Source organism: Lithobates pipiens, unplaced genomic scaffold, assembly GCF_037356315.1.
Source record: "Lithobates pipiens isolate NorthernLeopardFrog02 unplaced genomic scaffold, aLitPip1_a1.2 Scaffold_35, whole genome shotgun sequence".
Taxonomy (NCBI): domain Eukaryota; kingdom Metazoa; phylum Chordata; class Amphibia; order Anura; family Ranidae; genus Lithobates; species Lithobates pipiens.
In genome coordinates this window covers 11,317,641-11,342,647 of record NW_027507811.1, presented here as the reverse complement: position 1 = coordinate 11,342,647, position 25,007 = coordinate 11,317,641, and the positions used below count along the sequence as shown (strand labels likewise).

The window sequence follows — 25,007 nt, the reverse complement described above, 5'->3', positions numbered from 1 at the left end:
TGTCACAATACTTTTGGTAATATAGTGTATAAGGATATACAGTACATACACACACACACAGCACAAGTAGGGTTGCCATCTGTTTGGTTTTCTCCTGGACAGTCCATTTTTTCTTACAGAAAAGGTTTTATTACAAAAAAAAAAAAAATAATCAAATGAGTTCAACAAAGAGATGGTGACATCAAAACATAGAAAGATCCCAGCAGAGCGAATGTGATTTAAGATGCTAACTGAAGTCCTTAAGTTCTTGATGAGGATGGCTTGATACTCCAAACCGTAGTACTTGATGGGCTTTAAACCGGACAACCCAAACTTGTTGACAAAAAAATTCAAAACAGTGCAACTGGTAGAGAATGGGTGCCTGTATACTTAAGTATATGTAGCAGTCTCCCCAACCTCTAGATGCTTGATGGTGACCTCCAGAGTCAGGGAGCGCTGACATTGCTCCTCAGGGTGCAGGTTACTAGGCATGGTGGGTGTAGTACAAGATGCAATGATGGGCGCCAGTCAATTTTAAAAATGAACAAAGAGAGTTTTATTTCTCTTAACAAGAACTGGGGGAGAGAGGGTTAGGGCACAGGACTCCCTTAGGCAAATGCAATAGCAAATTGAAAGACATATATACAAGAGTGAGGGGGCTGACATATATACAGGAGTGAGGGGGCTGACATATATACAGGTGTGAGGGGGGGGACTGACATATATACAGGAGTGAAGGGGGACTGACATATACACAGGAGTGAGGGGGGACTGACATATATACAGGTGTGAGGGGGTGACATATATACAGGTGTGAGGGAGGCTGACATATATACAGGAGTGAGAGGGGACTGACATATATACAGGTGTGAGGGGGGGCTGACATATATACAGGAGTGAGGGGGATTGACATATATACAGGTGGGAGGGAGGACTGACATATATACAGATGAGGGGGATTGACATATATACAGGTGTGAGGAGAAAACTGACATATATACAGGAGTGAAGGGGGACTGACATATATACAGGTGTGAAGGGGGACTGACATATATACAGGTGTGAGGGGGGACTGATAAATATACAGGTGTGAGGGGGGCGACATATACAGGAGTGAGAGGGGACTGACATATATACAGGTGTGAGGGGGAACTGACATATATACAGGTGTGAGGGAGGACTGACATATATACAGGAGTGAGGGGGGACTGACATATATACAGGTGTGAGGGGGGCTGACATATACAGGAGTGAGGAGAAAACTGACATATACACAGGAGTGAGGGGGGACTGACATATATACAGGAGTGAGGGGGGACTGATAAATATACAGGTGTGAGGGGGGGCGACATATATACAGGAGTGAGAGGGGACTGACATATATACAGGTGTGAGGGGGGACTGACATATATACAGGTGTGAGGGAGGACTGACATATATACAGGAGTGAGGGGGACTGACATATATACAGGTGTGAGGGGGGCTGACATATATACAGGAGTCAGGGGGGACTGACATATATACAGGTGTGAGGGGGGCTGACATATATACAGGTGTGTGGGGGACTGACATATACCCAAGTGTGAGGGGAGAATGACATATATGCAGGTGTGAGGGGGGCTGACATATATACAGGTGTGAGGGGGGACTGACATATATACAGGAGTGAGGGGGGACTGACATATATACAGGTGTGAGGGGGGCTGACATATGTACAGGAGTGAGAGGGGACTGACATATACCCACGTGTGAGGGGGGCTGACATATATACAGGTGTGAGGGGGGGACTGATATATATACAGGTGTGAGGGGGCTGACATATATATAGGATTGAGGGGGGACTGACATATATACAGGTGTGAGGGGGGCTGACATATACATAGGAGTGAGGGGGGACTGACATATATACAGGAGTAAGGAGGGACTGACATATTTACAGGTGTGAAGGGGGCTGACATATATACAGGTGTGAGGGGGACTGACATATATACAGGTGTGAGTGGGGGGCTGACATATATACAGGTGTGAGTGGGGGGCAGACATATATATGCAGGAGTAAGGGGGGACTGACATATATACAGGTGTGAGGGAGGGACTGACATATATACAGGTGTGAGGGGGGGCTGACATATATACAGGAGTGAGGGGGATTGACATATATACAGGTGGGAGGGAGGACTGACATATATACAGATGAGGGGGATTGACATATATACAGGTGTGAGGAGAAAACTGACATATATACAGGAGTGAAGGGGGACTAACATATACACAGGAGTGAGGGGGGACTGACATATATACAGGTGTGAAGGGGGACTGACATATATACAGGAGTGAGGGGGGACTGACATATATACAGGTGTGAGGGGGGACTGATAAATATACAGGTGTGAGGGGGGCGACATATACAGGAGTGAGAGGGGACTGACATATATACAGGTGTGAGGGGGGACTGACATATATACAGGTGTGAGGGAGGACTGACATATATACAGGAGTGAGGGGGGACTGACATATATACAGGTGTGAGGGGGGCTGACATATACAGGAGTGAGGAGAAAACTGACATATACACAGGAGTGAGGGGGGACTGACATATATACAAGTGTGAAGGGGGACTGACATATATACAGGAGTGAGGGGGGACTGATATATATACAGGTGTGAGGGGGTGACATATATACAGGTGTGAGGGAGGCTGACATATATACAGGAGTGAGAGGGGACTGACATATATACAGGTGTGAGGGGGGACTGACATATATACAGGAGTGAGGGGGGACTGACATATATACAGGTGTGAGGGAGGACTGACATATATACAGGAGTGAGGGGGACTGACATATATACAGGAGTGAGGGGGGACTGACATATATACAGGAGTGAGGGGGGGCTGACATATATACAGGTGTGAGGGGGGCTGACATATATACAGGTGTGTGGGGGACTGACATATACCCAAGTGTGAGGGGAGAATGACATATATGCAGATGTGAGGGGGGCTGACATATATACAGGTGTGAGGGGGGACTGACATATATACAGGAGTGAGGGGGGACTGACATATATACAGGTGTGAGGGGGGCTGACATATATACAGGAGTGAGAGGGGACTGACATATACCCACGTGTGAGGGGGGCTGAAATATATACAGGTGTGAGGGGGGACTGACATATATACAGGTGTGAGGGGGGACTGACATATATACAGGTGTGAGGGGGGGACTGACATATATACAGGTGTGAGGGGGCTGACATATATATATAGGATTGAGGGAGAACTGACATATATACAGGTGTGAGGGGGGCTGACATATATACAGGAGTAAGGAGGGACTGACATATTTACAGGTGTGAAGGGGGCTGACATATATACAGGTGTGAGGGGGACTGACATATATACAGGTGTGAGTGGGGGGCTGACATATATACAGGTGTGAGTGGGGGGCTGACATATATATGCAGGAGTGAGGGGGGACTGACATATATACAGGTGTGAGGGAGGGACTGACATATATACAGGTGTGAGGGGGGGCTGACATATATACAGGAGTGAGGGGGATTGACATATATACAGGTGGGAGGGAGGATTGACATATATACAGATGAGGGGGATTGACATATATACAGGTGTGAGGAGAAAACTGACATATATACAGGAGTGAAGGGGGACTAACATATACACAGGAGTGAGGGGGGACTGACATATATACAGGTGTGAAGGGGGACTGACATATATACAGGAGTGAGGGGGGACTGACATATATACAGGTGTGAGGGGGACTGATAAATATACAGGTGTGAGGGGGGCGACATATACAGGAGTGAGAGGGGACTGACATATATACAGGTGTGAGGGGGGACTGACATATATACAGGTGTGAGGGAGGACTGACATATATACAGGAGTGAGGGGGGACTGACATATATACAGGTGTGAGGGGGGCTGACATATACAGGAGTGAGGAGAAAACTGACATATACACAGGAGTGAGGGGGGACTGACATATATACAAGTGTGAAGGGGGACTGACATATATACAGGAGTGAGGGGGGACTGATATATATACAGGTGTGAGGGGGTGACATATATACAGGTGTGAGGGAGGCTGACATATATACAGGAGTGAGAGGGGACTGACATATATACAGGTGTGAGGGGGGACTGACATATATACAGGAGTGAGGGGGGACTGACATATATACAGGTGGGAGGGGGGACTGACATATATACAGATGAGGGGGGTTGACATATATACAGGTGTGAGGAGAAAACTGACATATATACAGGAGTGAAGGGGGACTAAAATATACACAGGAGTGAGGGGGGACTGACATATATACAGGTGTGAAGGGGGACTGACATATATACAGGAGTGAGGGGGGACTGACATATATACAGGTGTGAGGGGGGACTGATAAATATACAGGTGTGAGGGGGGGCGACATATATACAGGAGTGAGAGGGGACTGACATATATACAGGTGTGAGGGGGGACTGACATATATACAGGTGTGAGGGAGGACTGACATATATACAGGAGTGAGAGGGGACTGACATATACCCACGTGTGAGGGGGGCTGAAATATATACAGGTGTGAGGGGGGACTGACATATATACAGGTGTGAGGGGGGGACTGACATATATACAGGTGTGAGGGGGCTGACATATATATAGGATTGAGGGGGAACTGACATATATACAGGTGTGAGGGGGGCTGACATATACATAGGAGTGAGGGGGGACTGACATATATACAGGAGTAAGGAGGGACTGACATATTTACAGGTGTGAAGGGGGCTGACATATATACAGGTGTGAGGGGGACTGACATATATACAGGTGTGAGTGGGGGGCTGACATATATACAGGTGTGAGTGGGGGGCTGACATATATATGCAGGAGTGAGGGGGGACTGACATATATACAGGTGTGAGGGAGGGACTGACATATATACAGGTGTGAGGGGGGGCTGACATATATACAGGAGTGAGGGGGATTGACATATATACAGGTGGGAGGGAGGACTGACATATATACAGATGAGGGGGATTGACATATATACAGGTGTGAGGAGAAAACTGACATATATACAGGAGTGAAGGGGGACTAACATATACACAGGAGTGAGGGGGGACTGACATATATACAGGTGTGAAGGGGGACTGACATATATACAGGAGTGAGGGGGGACTGACATATATACAGGTGTGAGGGGGACTGATAAATATACAGGTGTGAGGGGGGCGACATATACAGGAGTGAGAGGGGACTGACATATATACAGGTGTGAGGGGGGACTGACATATATACAGGTGTGAGGGAGGACTGACATATATACAGGAGTGAGGGGGGACTGACATATATACAGGTGTGAGGGGGGCTGACATATACAGGAGTGAGGAGAAAACTGACATATACACAGGAGTGAGGGGGGACTGACATATATACAAGTGTGAAGGGGGACTGACATATATACAGGAGTGAGGGGGGACTGATATATATACAGGTGTGAGGGGGTGACATATATACAGGTGTGAGGGAGGCTGACATATATACAGGAGTGAGAGGGGACTGACATATATACAGGTGTGAGGGGGGACTGACATATATACAGGAGTGAGGGGGGACTGACATATATACAGGTGGGAGGGGGGACTGACATATATACAGATGAGGGGGGTTGACATATATACAGGTGTGAGGAGAAAACTGACATATATACAGGAGTGAAGGGGGACTAAAATATACACAGGAGTGAGGGGGGACTGACATATATACAGGTGTGAAGGGGGACTGACATATATACAGGAGTGAGGGGGGACTGACATATATACAGGTGTGAGGGGGGACTGATAAATATACAGGTGTGAGGGGGGGCGACATATATACAGGAGTGAGAGGGGACTGACATATATACAGGTGTGAGGGGGGACTGACATATATACAGGTGTGAGGGAGGACTGACATATATACAGGAGTGAAGGGGACTGACATATATACAGGTGTGAGGGGGGCTGACATATATACAGGAGTGAGGGGGGACTGACATATATACAGGTGTGAGGGGGGCTGACATATATACAGGTGTGTGGGGGACTGACATATACCCAAGTGTGAGGGGAGAATGACATATATGCAGGTGTGAGGGGGGCTGACATATATACAGGAGTGAGAGGGGACTGACATATATACAGGTATGAGGGGAGACTGACATATATACAGGTGTGAGGGGGGCTGACATATATACAGGAGTGAGAGGGGACTGACATATATACAGGTATGAGGGGAGACTGACATATATACAGGTGTGAGGGGGGCTGACATATATACAGGAGTGAGAGGGGACTGACATATATACAGGTATGAGGGGAGACTGACATATATACAGGTGTGAGGGGGGCTGACATATATACAGGTGTGTGGGGGACTGACATATACCCAAGTGTGAGGGGAGAATGACATATATGCAGGTGTGAGGGGGGCTGACATATATACAGGTGTGAGGGGGGACTGACATATATACAGGAGTGAGGGGGGATTGACATATATACAGGTGTGAGGGGGGCTGACATATATACAGGAGTGAGAGGGGACTGACATATACCCACGTGTGAGGGGGGCTGACATATATACAGGTGTGAGGGGGGACTGACATATATACAGGAGTGAGGGGGGATTGACATATATACAGGTGTGAGGGGGGCTGACATATATACAGGAGTGAGAGGGGACTGACATATACCCACGTGTGAGGGGGGCTGACATATATACAGGTGTGAGGGGGGACTGACATATATACAGGAGTGAGGGGGGATTGACATATATACAGGTGTGAGGGGGGCTGACATATATACAGGAGTGAGAGGGGACTGACATATACCCACGTGTGAGGGGGGCTGACATATATACAGGTGTGAGGGGGGACTGACATATATACAGGAGTGAGGGGGGACTGACATATATACAGGTGTGAGGGGGCTGACATATATATAGGATTGAGGGGGGACTGACATATATACAGGTGTGAGGGGGGCTGACATATACATAGGAGTGAGGGGGGACTGACATATATACAGGAGTAAGGAGGGACTGACATATTTACAGGTGTGAAGGGGGCTGACATATATACAGGTGTGAGGGGGGACTGACATATATACAGGTGTGAGGGGGGGACTGACATATATACAGGTGTGAGGGGGCTGACATATATATAGGATTGAGGGGGGACTGACATATATACAGGTGTGAGGGGGGCTGACATATACATAGGAGTGAGGGGGGACTGACATATATACAGGAGTAAGGAGGGACTGACATATTTACAGGTGTGAAGGGGGCTGACATATATACAGGTGTGAGGGGGACTGACATATATACAGGTGTGAGGGGGGCTGACATATATACAGGTGTGAGGGGGACTGACATATATACAGGTGTGAGTGGGGGGCTGACATATATACAGGTGTGAGTGGGGGGACTGACATATATGCAGGTGTGAGTGGGGGGCAGACATATATATGCAGGAGTGAGGGGGTCTGACATATATACAGGTGTGAGGGAGGGACTGACATATATACAGGTGTGTGGGGGACTGACATATATACAGGTATGGGGGGGCTGTCATATATACAGGTGTGTGGGGGACTGACATACCGGTATATACAGGTGTGAGGGGGGCTGACATATATACAGGAGTAAGGAGGGACCGACATATATACAGGTGTGTGGGGGACTGACATATATACAGGTATGGGGGGGCTGACATATATACAGGTGTGTGGGGGACTGACATACCGGTATATACAGGTGTGAGGGGGGCTGACATATATACAGGAGTAAGGAGGGACCGACATATATACAGGTGTGTGAGGGGGACTGACAAATATACAGGAGTGAGGGGGGGCTGACATATATATATAGGTACGGGGGGGACAGAAATACATACAGGTGTTTGGGGGGGGGGGGGGGGCTGAGTGCATACAGGTGAGGTAGCTGGTGTGCGGATTCAGTGCGATGGCCTGTGGGTATGCCCTGGGGAATGTTGGTGGTCAGGCCAGGGGGCCCAGGCCTAAAGCTGTGTAAGGGGCCCAAACATTTATGGCTGCTCTGTGTACATTTGCTCTACTCTCTTCAGGCCACCAAAAGTGTCCCAGGTCTTTTACAATTTTATAGCGTATACCCCCATCCCCCCTCCGATAAAAAAACAACGCCGCTAAAGCATACCTCCCAACTTTTTGAGATGGGAATGAGGGACACCTATTAGTAAAAGTACGAAGGCATAGGACACACCCCTTGCCGCACCCAGAATTAACCAAAACAAAAGGTTAATTAAATCCACAAGAGCTTTTTTTTTTACCACTGATTTCCGTTAATTGACTGATACTAATTCCAGTTAGATTGGCTTTTGGAATTTACAAATGCAGCAATTTAGAAATTGGATGAAAGGTTTGGCACTGGACAACACTTTTTGTAGACAGCTATATAGATCAGACCAAAATGAGGGACAAATGGAGAGCTATGAGGGACAGAGGGACTTTGTTCCAAATTGAATCCAATCAAAATCAGGGACAGTTGGGAGCTATGGATAAAGTGTTTGGCTTGAAGAAAGGTGGCAACCCTAAGCACAAGGCCGTGTTCACACTTCAAGACGTTTCTTAGGGCTGCTGTTCCTCTGAACACCACAAGGTGGGGATCTCACTTCTACCCAGACACAGCTCTATGGAAGACAGGAAGTGATGTCGCATACATAAAGGATGTTCCGGGTGAGAGGTGAGTACTGAGTCGGGAAAGAAGTAGAGAGGAAACATTGCTGGAATTGGCAGCAGAGGAAGTAATAAGATATTATATATATATATATATATAAGATATATATATATATCTTATACAGTATTTATATCGCGCCAAACAGTTTGTTCACTTTACAGGATGAGGGCAGACAGTACAGTTACAATACAGGAGGAATCGGAGGGCCCGGCTCATTAGAGCTTACAATCTAAGAATATTATTCTCTATTTACACCCAGTAACCCCCCCCCCCCCCCCGGTCATGTCCGTCCTCTTCCTCCATAGTCACTGTGATGTCTTTTATCTCCAGCAGATGATGATACACACATATATAGTGTGGGAACCTAGATTAACCCTTTCAGAGGGCAGAACATTCCCCCACTTACGGGGCTGGAACACTTCCTTCATTTTAGAGATTGGTGACAGCCACACAGGGAAGCATGGGGTTTACACAGACCTCTCCTCCTTCTTTAGCTCTGTTACCCGATCGCGGGACACCAGCGGCGATCAGGTCTGCTGGTCCCGCGGCCACGGTCACGGAGCTCAGGACCAAGTCGGGAGCGCACCGCCGGCGGCGCGCTCCCGACCCACGGCTGGGCACTTAAAGAGCCATATACAGGTACGTGCTTGTGCCCAGCCGTGCCATTCTGACGATGTATATTGGCGTGAAGCGGTCCTTAAGTGGTTATTACACCACACAGGCAGATAAATCCCTTCAGGGTCAGAACGTTCCTCCAGTTACGGGGCTGGAACATTGTCTTAACATTTTGTTTGTGTGTCAGCTTTCCCACCAATCACCTTCTCACCTCATCCGTCTTTACTAAGGGATTATATGATTTGTATTAGTGGTGGGGGATGGGGGGTTTATTTAGGGAGGAAAGGTCATTTCTAGAAAGAGTGTCCTAAAAAAAAAAAAAAAAATTTTCCGTATTGATCCAAGTCTCAGATATTCATTCACCCCATCCCCCACCATGATCAGGTAGATGGGTAACAATCACCGAGAGGATTTATACACAAACATGTTTGTTAGAACAAATGTTTTATTATATATTCAGAGTGGAAACATCAGAGATTGTAATATTGTTGTTAAAGAAGAGTATAAAGAGGAGGATGAGGAGTATGGTGTGATAAAGCCGCTTTCTGAAGGACACAACGGACATCATGATGGAGCAATTAAGTAACAGAAACCCACCAGAGAGATAGGAAGGTCACACCAACTTGACCAGGTAGACCATGATCTAGTTCCACTCTTGAACATCCCTTATAACCCCAGAACATCATATATTTTCAGAAAGTAGAGGCCCTGTAGAATGTAAGGATGATCGTTATAATTTTAATAAGCCACCCAAAACAGAAGTAACCTCAAAAATGCTACTGCAGCTCTTAGCCTGTTTGAACCCCATGAGCTCTCAATGTACCAGACATGTCAAAAGCACTCAAAGAGTTAACAGGTATTGATACGGTAGCTGTGATTTATACACAAGCCTGTTTCTTACAAAAAAATCTTTTTGTTATATACTTAGAGTGGAAACCTCTGGGATTATAATATTGTTGTTAAAGAAGAGTTTAAAGAGGAGGATGAAGAGTATGGTGTGACGGAGAAGCTTGCTGAGGGACACAAGGATCTCTACAAGAACATTATGATGGAGCCACCTAATACCACAAACCCACCAGAGAGATGTCCCCGTCCTCTGTATTCCCGGGATTCCACACAGGAACAATATTCAGAGTGGAAACCTGAGAGATCTGAAGTTGAGGTTAAAGAAGAGATAAAAGAGGAGGATGATGAGGATGGGATGATGGAGGAGTTTCCAAAAGGACACAAAGATCTGTACCAGGACACCATGGTGGAGTCATCCAGCTACAGAGACCCACCAGAGAGATGTCCCCGTCCTCTGTATTCCCGGGATTCCACACAGGAAGGTCACACCATCCCCCACCATCATCAGGTAGATGAGGAACAATCACTGGTAGTTATACATTATGCACAAGCATGTGTGTTACAATAAATGTTTTATAATATATTGCAGATTGGAAACCTCGGGGATGATAAGATTTTTGTCAAAGAAGAGTATAAAGAGGAGGATGAGGAGTATGGGGTTATGGAGGAGTTTTCAGAAGGACACAAGGATATGATGGAGCCGCCTAATACCAGGAACCCACCAGAGAGATGTCCCCGTCCTCTGTATTCCCGGGATTCCACACAGGAAGGTCACACCATCCCCCACTGTTACAAGGTTGGTGGGACGGAGAATCTAGAACATTCACTTACAGAGACAATGTGTGGATTTTTTTATGTGATGTCACAATATTAAAGCTCTTATTTTACAGATGATTTTCTCTCTCATTTTCTTGGTTTAGAGTGGAGATCCAATCGATATAGAATTTGAGGTGAAATCAGAAGAAGAGAGGTATGTGAGGGATGATCAGCAGTCTATGGAGGAGGATGGAATAACGGGGACATTTATAGAGGAGGACACTCCTACAGAGATCAGCACAGGTGGGTCATTAACACTAAATCCATTCCTCCACCCATACTGCTCACTGATTGGTCCAGAGTAGGGCGGGGGCTGGGTGATATCAGCCTGTAATCCCCTGGTCACTTTCCTGAGCTGTGTTCCCCGTCCTGTATTCCTGGATTTCTCTCCGATAATCTTCCTTCTCTGTGCTGCCGACACAATTTATGTATCTAGACTGGATTTATGGAGATTCTGGGGATCAGCAAAATGTTGACTCTCACTATAGGCATTGCTCCACCTAGGCACCAGTGGTATGTGTCTTGGGTCTTCTGCCCCATGCCAGGGTATAGCAGGATCTCTATCTTTGCAGTTCTTCTGGGGTCACTTGCTCTGTTTTCTTTCCTTGCTGTTCCCGGGTGGAGGGATATGTCTGTATAGTCTCAGACCCAAGTCACTGAGTGCAGTCTCAGGAGATGGGAGGAGCGGTGTGGGACCTCTGCAACTTGTCTCCAGTAAACATTTAATCCACCACTGATTACTGAACACCATTATTATGAATCCTGACCCTTCACTATATACTCTATATTGTACATTATATACACCAATGATGGGAGTCTTCAAGATCAGTCCAGTCTTCATCTTGGTTGTTCTCCCCCCATCCTCACTCTCTGACCTCTGGTGGGGCTCAGCCCCGCTGTTATTCATGACTAAATCATGGACTAAATAAGGAAGTGCAGGACTTCTTGTGTTGGGAAGATGGCAATGAGTGATAGAGGGGGAGGGGACACTCGTCCTATAATCCCCTCATCACTGTCACTCCTATAGAAGACAGTTCTCGTTGTTTCCTCCCTCTCTGACTAAGGTCCATGAATAAAGAAATGATCTGGTAGGAGATCAGAGGACCCATTTACTAGTTACCTTGAGGGGGGAATTGTAAGATCCTCAGAGACAAAGCTGCCTGAATGTGGGCGGAGTCCTGGTTTAGGGGAACCAATCAGCTGATGTCTAGTAATAATCTTTGTATTTCTATTTTAGTAGATGGACGGGAGATGAGGAAAACCTCAGAGGATTGTCTCACTTTGTCTCCAGACTGTAAAGTAGAAGATGAGGACATCACACAGTATAGTCCAGGAGAAAACCCGACTACCTCAAATGTCCATCCGGCACCACACAGTGTAGATGGACCATCGTATTCCTCTTATCCCGAGGAACCTCAGACTGTGCGGGACGGTGCCGGACCATCGTATTCCTCTTATCCCGAGGAACCTCAGACTGTGCGGGTCGGTGCCGGACCATCGTATTCCTGTTATCCTGAGGAACCTCAGACTGTGCGGGACGGTGCCGGACCATCGTATTCCTCTTATCCTGAGGAACCTCAGACTGTGCGGGACGGTGCCATCCTTCCAATATATAATAGGTTTCCCTGTACTGAGTGTGGGAAGTATTTCCGCTCCGGATTCAAACTTAATGTGCATAAAAGAACTCATACAGGTGAGAAGCCGTATTCCTGTCCTGAGTGCGGGAAGAGTTTCCATTCTAAGTCCGGTCTTAATGTGCATAAAAAATTTCATACAGGTGAGAAGCCACATTCCTGTTCTGAGTGCGGGAAATGTTTTGTACAAAAATCAGATCTTGTCATACATCAGAGGTCTCACACGGGAGAAAAGCCGTATTCCTGTTCTGTGTGCGGGAAATGTTTTAAAGACAAGTCTAACCTTTCCCAACATCAGAGATCGCACACAGGACAGAAGCTGCATTCCTGTCCTGTGTGCGAGAAATGTTATTCAAGTAGGTCCAGTCTTTCCTATCATCAGAGGTCTCACACAGATGAGAAGCCGTATTCCTGTCCCGAGTGCGGGAAATGTTTTTCAGCTAAGTCGCATCTTGACCGACATCAAAGGTCTCACACGGGGAGAAGCTCCTTTCCTGTCCTGAGTGAGGGAATTGTTCCTCACTGAAGTCCTGTCTTCCTGTACATCAGGGATCCCACACAACCCTCGAGGTGTATTAGTGAGTGCGGGAAATGTCTTGTATATGAATGTTGCTGGACATGTGGGGAAGAAGCACCCCCTGATATACACCTCAGATATACTCCATGGCTGATCTTCATCGTGGAAGAAACAGTTGATAAGAAGATCAGAGATCACCAAAGACATGGATGAAGTGTTGTACCGTGTCGGCCAATGATAGCAGGAGAAAAATAAAAATGGAGTCCTTACCTCTCATTTGTACATTTTGTGGTGTAAACTTTTTTCTATTGATTGAACTAGATGGACTTGTGTCTTTTTTCAGCCAGACTATCCATATGTAATAAAAATTTACAGGTCTGGTTAAAAAAAATAGTTGACCAAGTGTGACGAGCATTCGCTGTACTATGACAAATTCTGGTCGTATTTTATTTCATAAACTGATTTCCTATGATCATTGGCTCCATCTAGTGGCCATAATGTGGAATTTTAGGTAGTTCAGGAGGGATACCTCATTATGGCCACTAGATGGGGCTGACAGTCATAGCAAATCACTGTGTTATCTCCTTCACACCTAAGGGTAAAACAAATGTTAATGCCTAAGCACAATTTTGCAACTTTGACATGTGTTAGTAAATCCGTACATATCATCACAACTACTTTGTGCCTCCAGGTGGATTATACCGCGTTTGTTTCAGGACAAATTGGGCTTTCATTTGGTGGTAAATGGTGATTGATGTCTCCTTTTTTTTTTTTTTTTTTTTCATTATCAAAGGAGAACTGGCCCAAAATAGTAAAAAAAACAAAAACACTTTTTTTTAAAATGTAGCTGTTTATTTCCCATTAAAACCATAACCTTCCACCGAAGAAAAACCCCAAATAAATTCTCCTGCTCCTGACAATTGCAGCGATACCACATACACTATATTACCAAAAGTATTGGGACACCTGCCTTTACACGCACATAAACTTTAATGGCACCCCAGTCTTAGTCCGTAGGGTTCAATATTGAGTTGGCTCCGCCCTTTGCAGCTATAACAGCTTCACCTCTTCTGGGAAGGCCGTCCGCAAGGTTTAGGAGTGTGTCTATGGGGAATGTTTGACCGTTCTTCCAGAAGCGCATTTGCAAGGTCAGGCACTGATGTTGGATGAGGAGGCCTGGCACGCAGTCATCTAAAAGGTGTTCTGTTGGGTTGAGGTCAGGACTCTGTGAAGGCCAGTCAAGTTCCTCCACCCCAAACTTGATCATCCACACTATATTGCCAAAAGCATTGGGCCACTCCTCCAAATCATTTGGTGGAGGGGGGATTATGGTGTTTGGTTGTTTTTCAGGGGTTGGGTTTGGCCCCTTAATTCCAGTGAAGGGAACACTTTAGGCGTCGGCATACCAAGACATTTGGACAATTTCATGCTCCCAACTTTGTAGGAACAGTTTGGGGATGGCCCCTTCCTGTTCTAACATGACTGCCCACCAGTGAACAAATCAAGGTCCATAAAGACATGGATGACAGAGTTTGGGGTGGAGGAACTTGACCGGCCTACACAGAGTCCTGACCTCAACCTGATCAAACATCTTTGGTATAAATTAGAGCGGAGGCTGCGAACCAGGCCTTCTCGTCCAACATAACCTCAGAAATGTGCTTCTGGAGGAATGGTCAAACATAGGGTGTCCAGACATCCCCCGTTTCTGGGGACAGTCCCTGGACTAAGCATACAGTCCCCAGACTGAGCATACAGTCCCCGGTGAACATATATATGATCCAATTCCCCCATCTACAGTTTTCAAGTGGATGGGGGAATCTTCTCACTGTGGACCAGTGGCCGAACAACCAGGGTTGCTGTCCTGCCCCTGTAATTGGCAGAGCTGGTCTCTGACTCCATGGCAGTGGCGGCAGCACATTAGGACCCAGTGCTTATTACTTTATGAGGCTGCATTGATGGGCACTGAACAGGCTGAGCTGATGGGAACTGAGAAGGCTGTATTGATTGGCACTGAACAGACTGAATGGACAGACTGAGATGATAGGGAATGAACAAACTGCATTGATGGGCACTGAACAGGTTGCATTTATGGGCACTAAACAGGCTGAGCTAATGGGCACTGATCAGGCTGCATTGATGGGCACTGAACAGGCTGCATTAGGGATGAGCCCAACACCCCAACCCCCCCCCCCCCCGGGTTCGGTTCGCACCAGAACCTTCGAACGGACCAAAAATTTGTACGAACTTTAGAATCCTATTAAAGTCTATGGGACTCAAACGTTCGAAATCAAAAGTGATAATTTTAAAGGCTAATATGCAAGATATGCAACAGACAACACCAGCGATAAGGGGTATCTTCAGGTGTATACTGTGCTGGAGGCACACAACACCCACTAACTCCTGCAGATGCCTGTATTAGAGAACACCAGCCAAAAAAGGGTAGATACAGGTGTATACTGTGCTGGAGGCCCACAACACTCACTAACTCCTGCAGATGCCTGTATTAGAGAACACCAGCCAAAAAAGGGTAGATACAGGTGTATACTGTGCTGTGCTGGAGGCACACAACACCCACTAACTCCTGCAGATGCCTGTATTAGAGAACACCAGCAATAAAGGGTAGATACAGGTGTATACTGTGCTGGAGGTACACAACACCCACTAACTCCTGCAGATGCCTGTATTGGATAACACCAGCAATAAAGGGTAGATACAGGTGTAGCGGTGTAGTGGGTAGCACTCTCACCTAGCAGTAAAAAGGGTTGCTGGTTCAAATCCCAACCACGACACTACCTGCCTGGAGTTTGTATGTTCTCCCTGTGCCTGCGTGGGTTTCCTCCGGGTACTCCGGTTTCCTCCCACACTCCAAAGACATGCAGGTAGGTTAATTGGCTTCTGTCCAATAAATTGGCCCTAGTATATGAATGGATTGTGGGCTCCTTGTGGGTAGGGACCGATGTGAGTGGGAAATGTACAAGGATAGGGACAATTGTAGACACTCACTCAGGTTGAATTGGATGGACTGGTGTCTTTATTCAACCTTACTAACTATGTGTATACTGTGCTGGAGGCACACAACGCCCACTTTAACTCCTGCAGATGCCTGAGAAAAGAACACACTGTCCCTGCCTATCTTGCTCTTTCCTTGCACGCCACGCTGGCAGCCTTATATAGTGTGGGGCGTGTACTAAACCCCCTGAGCTATAATGCCTGTGGCCAATTATGGCTCTCCTCACTGCCGGCGCTGTGATTGGCCAAGCATGCAGGGTCACAGTGCATGCTTGGCCAATCATGAGCCAACAATGCACTGCGATGGCGTAGTGCATTGTGGGCCGTTTGTATCACATGAATTTGGTGCGAACGGTCCACAAAGTTCTGAATTTGCCGAAAAGACAAACAGCCGATGTTCGAGTCGAACACTGAGCTCATCCCTAGGCTGCATTGATGGGCAATGAACAGGCTGCATTGATGGGCACTGAACAGGCTGCACTTATGGGCACTTAAAGTGGTTGTAAACCCACTTTGAAAAAAAAAAAAGAAAACTAACACCTGCAAGGCAAAGGCATAATGAGCTAGTATGCATATCATACTAGCTCATTATGTAATACACACCTGAGATCGAAGCCCTCACTGAGGTACCTGTACACAGCACCGGCAGGCGACATCACTCCTGGGTTACTTCTGACGTCACTCCCGCACATGCGTGTGGGAGCCACCGGTAACGGCACACTCACTGAAGCAAACGGCACGTATGTGCCATTGCTTCAGTTTGCTTCAGGGCGCATGTGCCGATGACGTCGGCACATGCAAATACAGGGGATATCTCCTAAACCTGCAAGGGTAGCTACAGGTAAGCTTTATTATAGGCTTACCTGTAGCAAAAATTAGTCTGTAAGGGTTTACAAACACTTGAACAGGCTGAGCTGATGGGAACTGAACAGGTTGCATTGATTGGCACTGGTGAGGCTGCATTGATGGGCACTGGTGAGGCTGCATTAATGGGCACTGGCGAGGCTGCGTTGATGGGCACTGGTGAGGCTACGTTGATGGGCACTGGTGAGTATAATACACTCTTCAAATGTGCTTTAACATGCATGGTTTTCATTTTATGAACAAGAAAATAATGACGTTATGCAGTTGGGCTGGTATAATAATGCTATGGGGCTGGTATGAAATAATTTCCAGAAATAACGTATTTATCATACAATCATTACATAAACACATACCACATATACAGCATATATCATTTGAGGAAAATATGCTAATAAAATAGTTTACTACATGCCAATAAAAAAAAATATGTCCCTGGATTTAATTTAAAAAATCTGGTCACCTTAGTCAAACATTCCCATAGACACACTCCTAAACCTTGTGGACGGCCTTCCCAGAAGAGTTGTTGAAGCTGTTATAGCTGCAGGTGGTGGGCCAACTCAATATTGAACCCTACGGAGTAAGATTGGGATGCCATTAAAGTTCATGCGTGTGTTAAGGCCGGTGTCCCCATACTTTTGGCAATGTAGTGTATAAGCATATCCAGTACATACACACAAAGCACAAGGCCGCGCTCGCACTACGAGACGTTTCTCTGGGGCTGCAGTTCCTCTGAGCTCCACAAGATGGTGATCTCAATTCTGTCCAGACAGGAAGTCTCTATGGAAGACAGGAAGTGATGTCAGCTACAGACAGGAAGTATGTAAAACTATAGACAGGAAGTTCCAGGTGAGAGGTGAGTCGGGAGGAAGTAGAGCGGAGACATTGTTGTACTTGGCGGCAGAGGAGGTAATAAGTCATTATTATTGTACAGGATTTATATGGCGCCAACAGTTAGCGTAGCGCTTTCCAACATGAGGGCAGACAGTACAGTTACAATAAAGGAGGAATCGGAGGGCCCGGCTCATTAGAGCTTACAATCTAAGAATATTATTTTATATTTACACCCAGTAACCTCCCGTCGTGTCCGTCCTCGTCCTCCATAGTCACTGTGACGTCTTTTATCTCCAGCAGATGATGATACACACATATATAGTGTGGGAACCTAGATGAACCCCTTAAGGGGGCGGAACATTCCCCCACTTACCGGGCCGGAACATTCTCTTCATTTTGGAGATGAATTCTAGTAATATGTTCCTCTAAACAAACAACACTGACAATAAATAGACAAGACAATGACCATCCTGACCATACATGGCCTACAACGGGCAATTATTACACCACCCAGGCAGATTTACCCCTTCAGGATCAGAACGTTCCCCCAGTTACGGGGCCGGAACATTGTCTTCATTTTGTTGTAGTGTCACCTTTCCCACCAATCACCTTCTCAACTTATAAGTCTATTCAGTCCAAACTACGGCCCTCCAGCTGTTGTGGAAACTCCACGTCCCATGAGGCATTGTAAAACTCTGACATTCACAGACATGACAAGGCATGATGGGGATTGTAGTTCCTGAACAACTGGAGGGCCGTCGTTTCGAGACCCCTGGTCTATACTAATGGATTATATGACTTTTATTAGTAGTGGGGGATGGGGGGCGGGATTGGAATATGTATATCTTTATTTTAGAAGATTCAAATAGGAAAAAAAGAGGGAAAATGTCATTTGTAGAAATAATGTCCTGAAAACAAATCTTTCCATATTGATCCAAGTCTCAGATATTCATTCACACCATCCCTCACCATGATCAGGTAGATGGGTAACAATCACCGATAGGATTTATACACAAACATGTTTGTTACAACAAATGTTTTATTATATATTCAGAGTGGAAACATCGGGAATGATAATAGAGTAAAAAGAGGAGGATGAGGAGTATGGTGTGATGAAGAAGCTGTCTGAAGGACATCATGATGGAGCAATCAAGTAACAGAAACCCACCAGAGAGATGTCCCCGTCCTCTGTATTCTACACAGGAAGGTCACACCATCCCCCACCATCATCAGGTAGATGAGGAACAATCACTGATAGTATCATTAGGATCTGTACATTATCTGCATTGTTACCATTGATGTCATTTTTATTATATATTCAGAGTGGAAACCTGAGAGATTTTAACGTTGTGGTTAAAGAAGAGATAAAAGAGGAGGATGATGAGGATGGGGTGATGGAGGAGTTTCCAAAACGACACAAAGATCTGTACCAGGACACCATGGTGGAGTCATCCAGCTACAGAAACCCACCAGAGAGATGTCCCCGTCCTCTGTATTCCCGGGATTCCTCACAGGAAGGTCACACCATCCCCCACCATCATCAGGTAGGTGATGAACAATCACTGGTAGTTATACATTATGCACAAGCATGTGTGTTACAATAAATGTTTTATAATATATTGCAGAGTGGAAACCTTGGGGATGATAATATTTTTGTCAAAGAAGAGTATAAAGAGGAGGATGAGGAGTATGGGGTTATGGAGGAGTTTTCAGAAGGACACAAGGATATGATGGAGCCGCCTAATACCAGGAACCCACCAGAGAGATGTCCCCGTCCTCTGTATTCCCGGGATTCCACACAGGAAGGTCACACCATCCCCCACTGTTACAAGGTTGGTGGGACGGAGAATCTAGAACATTCACTTACAGGGACAATGTGTGGACTTTTTATGTGATGTCACAATATTAAAGCTCTTATTTTACAGATGATTTTCTCTCTCATTTTCTTGGTTTAGAGTGGAGATCCAATCGATATAGAATTTGAGGTGAAATCAGAAGAAGAAGAAGAGAGGTATGTGAGGGATGATCAGCAGTCTATGGAGGAGGATGGAATAACGGGGACATTTATAGAGGAGGACACTCCTACAGAGATCAGCACAGGTGGGTCATTAACACTAAATCCATTCCTCCACCCATACTGCTCACTGATTGGTCCAGAGTAGGGCGGGGGCTGGGTGATATCAGCCTGTAATCCCCTGGTCACTTTCCTGAGCTGTGTTCCCCGTCCTGTATTCCTGGATTTCTCTCCGATAATCTTCCTTCTCTGTGCTGCCGACACAATTTATGTATCTAGACTGGATTTATGGAGGTTCTGGGGATCAGCAAAATGTTGATTTTCACCATAGGAGTTGCTTAACCTAGGCACCAGTGGTATGTGTCTTGGGTCTTCTGCCCCATGCCAGGGTATAGCAGGATCTCTATCTTTGCAATTCTTCTGGGGTCACTTGCTCTGTTTTCTTTCCTTGCTGTTCCCGGGTGGAGGGATATGTCTGTATAGTCTCAGACCCAAGTCACTGAGTGCAGTCTCAGGAGATGGGAGGAGCGGTGTGGGACCTCTGCAACTTGTCTCATGTAATCATTTACCTTTCCACTGATTACTGAACACCAATATTATGAGTCCTGACCCTTTACTATATACTCTATATTGTACATTACATACTCCTGACTTCTGCTATCTCCCCTTTACCCACTGCTATATATAAACATAATATGTATTCTCTTTTTAATATTCTCATCACTATCGTCCTATAAAAGACAGTTCTCGTTGTTTCCTCACTCTCTGACCTCTGGTGGGGCTCAGCCCCGCTGTTATTCATGACTAAATCATGGACTAAATAAGGAAGTGCAGGACTTCTTGTGTTGGGAAGATGACAATGAGTGATAGAGGGGGAGGGGATACTTGTCCTATAATCCCCTCATCACTGTCACTCCTATAGAAGACAGTTCTCGTTGTTTCCTCACTCTCTGACTAAGGTCCATGAATAAAGAAATGATCTGGTAGGAGATCAGAGGACCCATTTACTAGTTACCTTGAGGGGGGAATTGTAAGATCCTCAGAGACAAAGCTGCCTGATGTGGGCGGAGTCCTGGTTTAGGGGAACCAATCAGCTGATGTCTAGTAATAATCTTTGTATTTCTATTTTAGTAGATGGACGGGAGATGAGGAAAACCTCAGAGGATTGTCTCACTTTGTCTCCAGACTGTAAAGTAGAAGATGAGGACATCACACAGTATAGTCCAGGAGAAAACCCGACTACCTCAAATGTCCATCCGGCACCACACAGTGTAGATGGACCATCGTATTCCTCTTATCCTGAGGAACCTCAGACTGTGCGGGACGGTGCCGGACCATCATATTCCTCTTATCCCGAGGAACCTCAGACTGTGCGGGACGGTGCCGGACCATCGTATTCCTCTTATCCCGAGGAACCTCAGACTGTGCGGGACGGTGCCGGACCATCGTATTCCTCTTATCCTGAGGAACCTCAGACTGTGCGGGACGGTGCCGGACCATCGTATTCCTCTTATCCTGAGGAACCTCAGACTGTGTGGGACGGTGCCGGACCATCGTATTCCTCTTATCCTGAGGAACCTCAGACTGTGCGGGACGGTGCTGGACCATCGTATTCCTCTTATCCCGAGGAACCTCAGACTGTGCGGGACGGTGCCGGACCATCGTATTCCTCTTATCCCGAGGAACCTCAGACTGTGCGGGACGGTGCCGGACCATCGTATTCCTCTTATCCCGAGGAACCTCAGACTGTGCGGGACGGTGCCGTCCTTCCAACAAATAAGAGGTTTTCCTGTACTGAGTGCGGGAAGCATTTAAATTCTAAGAATAGTCTTAATATGCATAAAAAATGTCATACAGGTGAGAAGCCACATTCCTGTTCTGAGTGCGGGAAATGTTTTTCAGCAAAGTCGCTTCTTCTCAGACATCAGAGGTCGCACACGGGTGAGAAGCCGTTTTCCTGTCCTGAGTGCGGGAAATGTTTTTCAGTTAAGTCGAATCTTGACACACATCGGATGTCGCACACGGGTGAGAAGCCATATTCATGTTCTGAGTGCGGGAAATGTTTTGCAGATAAGACGGTTCTTCTCAGACATCAGAGGTTGCACACGGGTGAGAAGCCGTATTCCTGTCCTGAGTGCGGGAAATGTTTTTCAGTTAAGTCGAATCTTGACACACATCAGATGTCGCACACGGGTGAGAAGCCATATTCATGTTCTGAGTGCGGGAAATGTTTTTCAGATAAGTCAGTTCTTCTCAGACATCAGAGGTTGCACACGGGGGAGAAGCCATATTCCTGTCCTGTGTGCGGGAAATGTTTTACAGATAAGTCCAATCTTTACAGGCATCTAAGATCTCACGTGGGTGAGAAGCCGTATTCCTGTCCTGAGTGTGGGAAATGTTTTTCAAATAAGTCGCATCTTGATATACATCAGAGGTCGCACACGGGTGAGAAGCCGTATTCCTGTCCTGAGTGTGGGAAATGTTTTTCAGATAAGTCCAATCTTTACAGGCACCTGAGATCTCACATGGGGGATAAGCCTTATTCATGTTCTGAGTGTGGGAAATGTTTTTTAACTAAGTCGCTTCTTCTCAGACATCAGAGGTTGCACACAGGTGAGAAGCCGTATTCCTGTCCTGAGTGCGGGAAATGTTTTTCAGTTAAGTCACATCTTGACACACACCGGAGATCTCACATGAGGGAGAAGCCGTATTCCTGTTCCAAGTGAGGGAATTGTTCCTCACTGAAGTCCTGTCTTCCTGTACATCAGGGATCCCACACAACCCTCGAGGTGTATTAGTGAGTGCGGGAAATGTCTTGTATATGAATGTTGCTGGACATGTGGGGAAGAAGCACACCCTGATATACACCTCAGATATACTCCATGGCTGATCTTCATCATGGAAGAAACAGTTGATAAGGAGATCAGAGATCACCAAAGACATGGATGAAGTGTTGTACCGTGTCGGCCATTGATAACAGGAGAAAAATAAAAATGGAGTCATTACCTCTCATTGGTACATTTTGTGGTGTAAACTTTTTTTTTATTGATTGAACTAGATGGACTTGTGTCTTTTTTCAACCAGACTATCTATATGTAATAAACATTTACAGGTCTAGTTTAAAAAAAAAATAGTTGACCAAGTGTGACGAGCATTCGCTGTACTATGACAAATTCTGGTCGTATTTTATTTCATAAAGTGATTTCCTATGATCATTGGCTCCATCTAGTGGCCATAATGTGGAATTTTAGGTAGTTAGTGAGGGATACCTCATTATGGCCACTAGATGGGGCTGACAGTCATAGCAAATCACTTTGTTATCTCCTTCACACCTAAGGGTAAAACAAATGTTAATGCCTAAGCACAATTTTGCAACTTTGACATGTGTTAGTAAATCCATACAGATCATCACAACTGCTTTGTGCCTCCAGGTGGATTATACCGCGTTTGTTTCAGGGCAAATTGGGCTTTCATTTGGTAGTAAATCGTGATTGATGTCTCCTGAATTGTTTTTTTTATCATTAAAGGAGAACTGGCTCAAAATAGTAAAAAAAAATAAAAAATTCTCGTTACAACCACAATCTACCACCAAAGAACAACCCCAAATAAATTCTCTGGCTCCTGACGATTGCAGTAATACCACATATACTATATTACCAAAAGTATTGTGACGACTGCCTTTACACGCACATGAACATTAATGGCATCCCAGTCTTAGTCTGTAGGGTTCAATGTTGAGTTGGCTCCGCCCCTTTGCAGCTATAACACCTTCAACTCTTCTGGGGAGGCCGTCCACAAGGTTTAGAAGTGTGTCTATGGGAAGGTTTGACCATTCTTCCAGATGCGCATTTGTGAGGTCATGTTGGACGAGGAGGCCTGGCTCGTAGTCTTCACTCTAATTCATCCCAAAGGTGTTCTGTCGTGTTGAGGTCAGCACCTGTGCAGGGAGGTCAAGTTCCTTCACCCCAAACTCGCTCATCCACACTATATTGCCAAAAGTATTGGGCCACCCCTCTAAATCGTTTGGTGGAGGGGGGATTATGGTGTGGGGGGTTGTTTTTCAGGGGTTGGCCTTGACCCCTTAGTTCCAGTGAAGGGAACACTTACGGTGTCAGCATACCAAGACATTTTGGACAATTTCATGCTACCAACTTACCTCTGCCGGGTTAGCCCCCCCATATCAAATTAAAAAAAAAAATCTTTCAGGCTAATAGATATTCATTAGATCCGGTAAGATCAAGTGGTTTTAAGGTTAGATCTCACATAATTTCAGAGATATTCCACATAAAACTAAAGATATCAGGTGCTACATAAGAAAGGGTTAGCCCCCCACCCCCCACATGCAATTTTCTGGCCAAAAATCATCTAGACTAATAGATATTTGTTAGATCCGGTAAGATCGAGTGGTTTTAACGTTAGATCTCACATAATTTCAGAGATATTCCACATAATAGAGATTAGGCCAGCGGAAAACATCAGAGGGCCCCGGTGAAGGAGCCAACCGGGTGCCCATCTACAGTACCCGACTCTAGAACCAACGATGTGAAGAGACAGCAGCAGTAGCCCAAACCCTTGCAGAAGGCCCCCATTCGTGCCTCCAAGCAGCCCAGTGTCCCATTCCCTTTGGCACATGCTGCCCGGCGTCACAGAGTCAACGCACACCAGACTCCCAGAACTTAAGCCAGATCAGAATCTCCGCAAGAAAGTCGCGTGGATACAAGCCACTGAACAGGCCAAGGCCACCACTTCCTCCATGTTCCCTAACAAGCTGGGGGGGGGGGGGGGGGGCTTATCCTGTTGTTCCCATCCAAGTAGGGGGAATCTACACCAAGGCCCTTCTGAATACTGGAGCTCAAGTGACTCTTCTCTACAGAGACTTCTATGGCAGGCACCTCAAGCACCTTGTCATTGTAGAAGTTGGAAGAGCTGGAGATATAGGGCATTGGGACTCAGAACCTTCCCTATGATGGCTATCTTCCGGTCAAACTGACCTTCGACCCCTCCGTGGCTGGGAAAGCTGAGACTCTTGACACTCCGGCAGTGGTCTGTCCTCGCCCTCCAGGGGCCAGTAAGAGTTCTCTCATCACAGGGACCAACGCTGATCTCGTCAGAAG

General features: G+C 46.2%; 3 protein-coding genes across 3 annotated transcripts in view; all 3 read left to right on the top strand.

The window, feature by feature from the left end:
• LOC143955485 (uncharacterized) overlaps positions 1-25,007 on the top strand; it is a 337,730-nt gene that overhangs the window by 12,499 nt on the left and 300,224 nt on the right. Inside the window, exon 4 of the mRNA XM_077465524.1 lies at positions 19,202-19,423. Coding sequence (XP_077321650.1) covers positions 19,202-19,423 — 222 coding nt within the window. The remainder of the gene's footprint in view (positions 1-19,201; positions 19,424-25,007) is intronic.
• LOC143955800 (uncharacterized) lies at positions 10,762-13,909 on the top strand. Its single transcript, XM_077465920.1, has 3 exons — positions 10,762-11,004; positions 11,129-11,267; positions 12,262-13,909. Exons 1-3 carry the CDS (start codon positions 10,777-10,779, stop codon positions 13,182-13,184), a joined length of 1,290 nt encoding a protein of 429 aa, XP_077322046.1. The 5' UTR covers positions 10,762-10,776; the 3' UTR covers positions 13,185-13,909.
• Positions 20,046-25,007, top strand: part of LOC143956087 (uncharacterized) — a 73,511-nt gene continuing 68,549 nt past the window's right edge. Inside the window, 1 exon segment of the mRNA XM_077466217.1 lies at positions 20,046-22,600. Coding sequence (XP_077322343.1) covers positions 20,952-22,600 — 1,649 coding nt within the window. The 5' untranslated portion in view covers positions 20,046-20,951.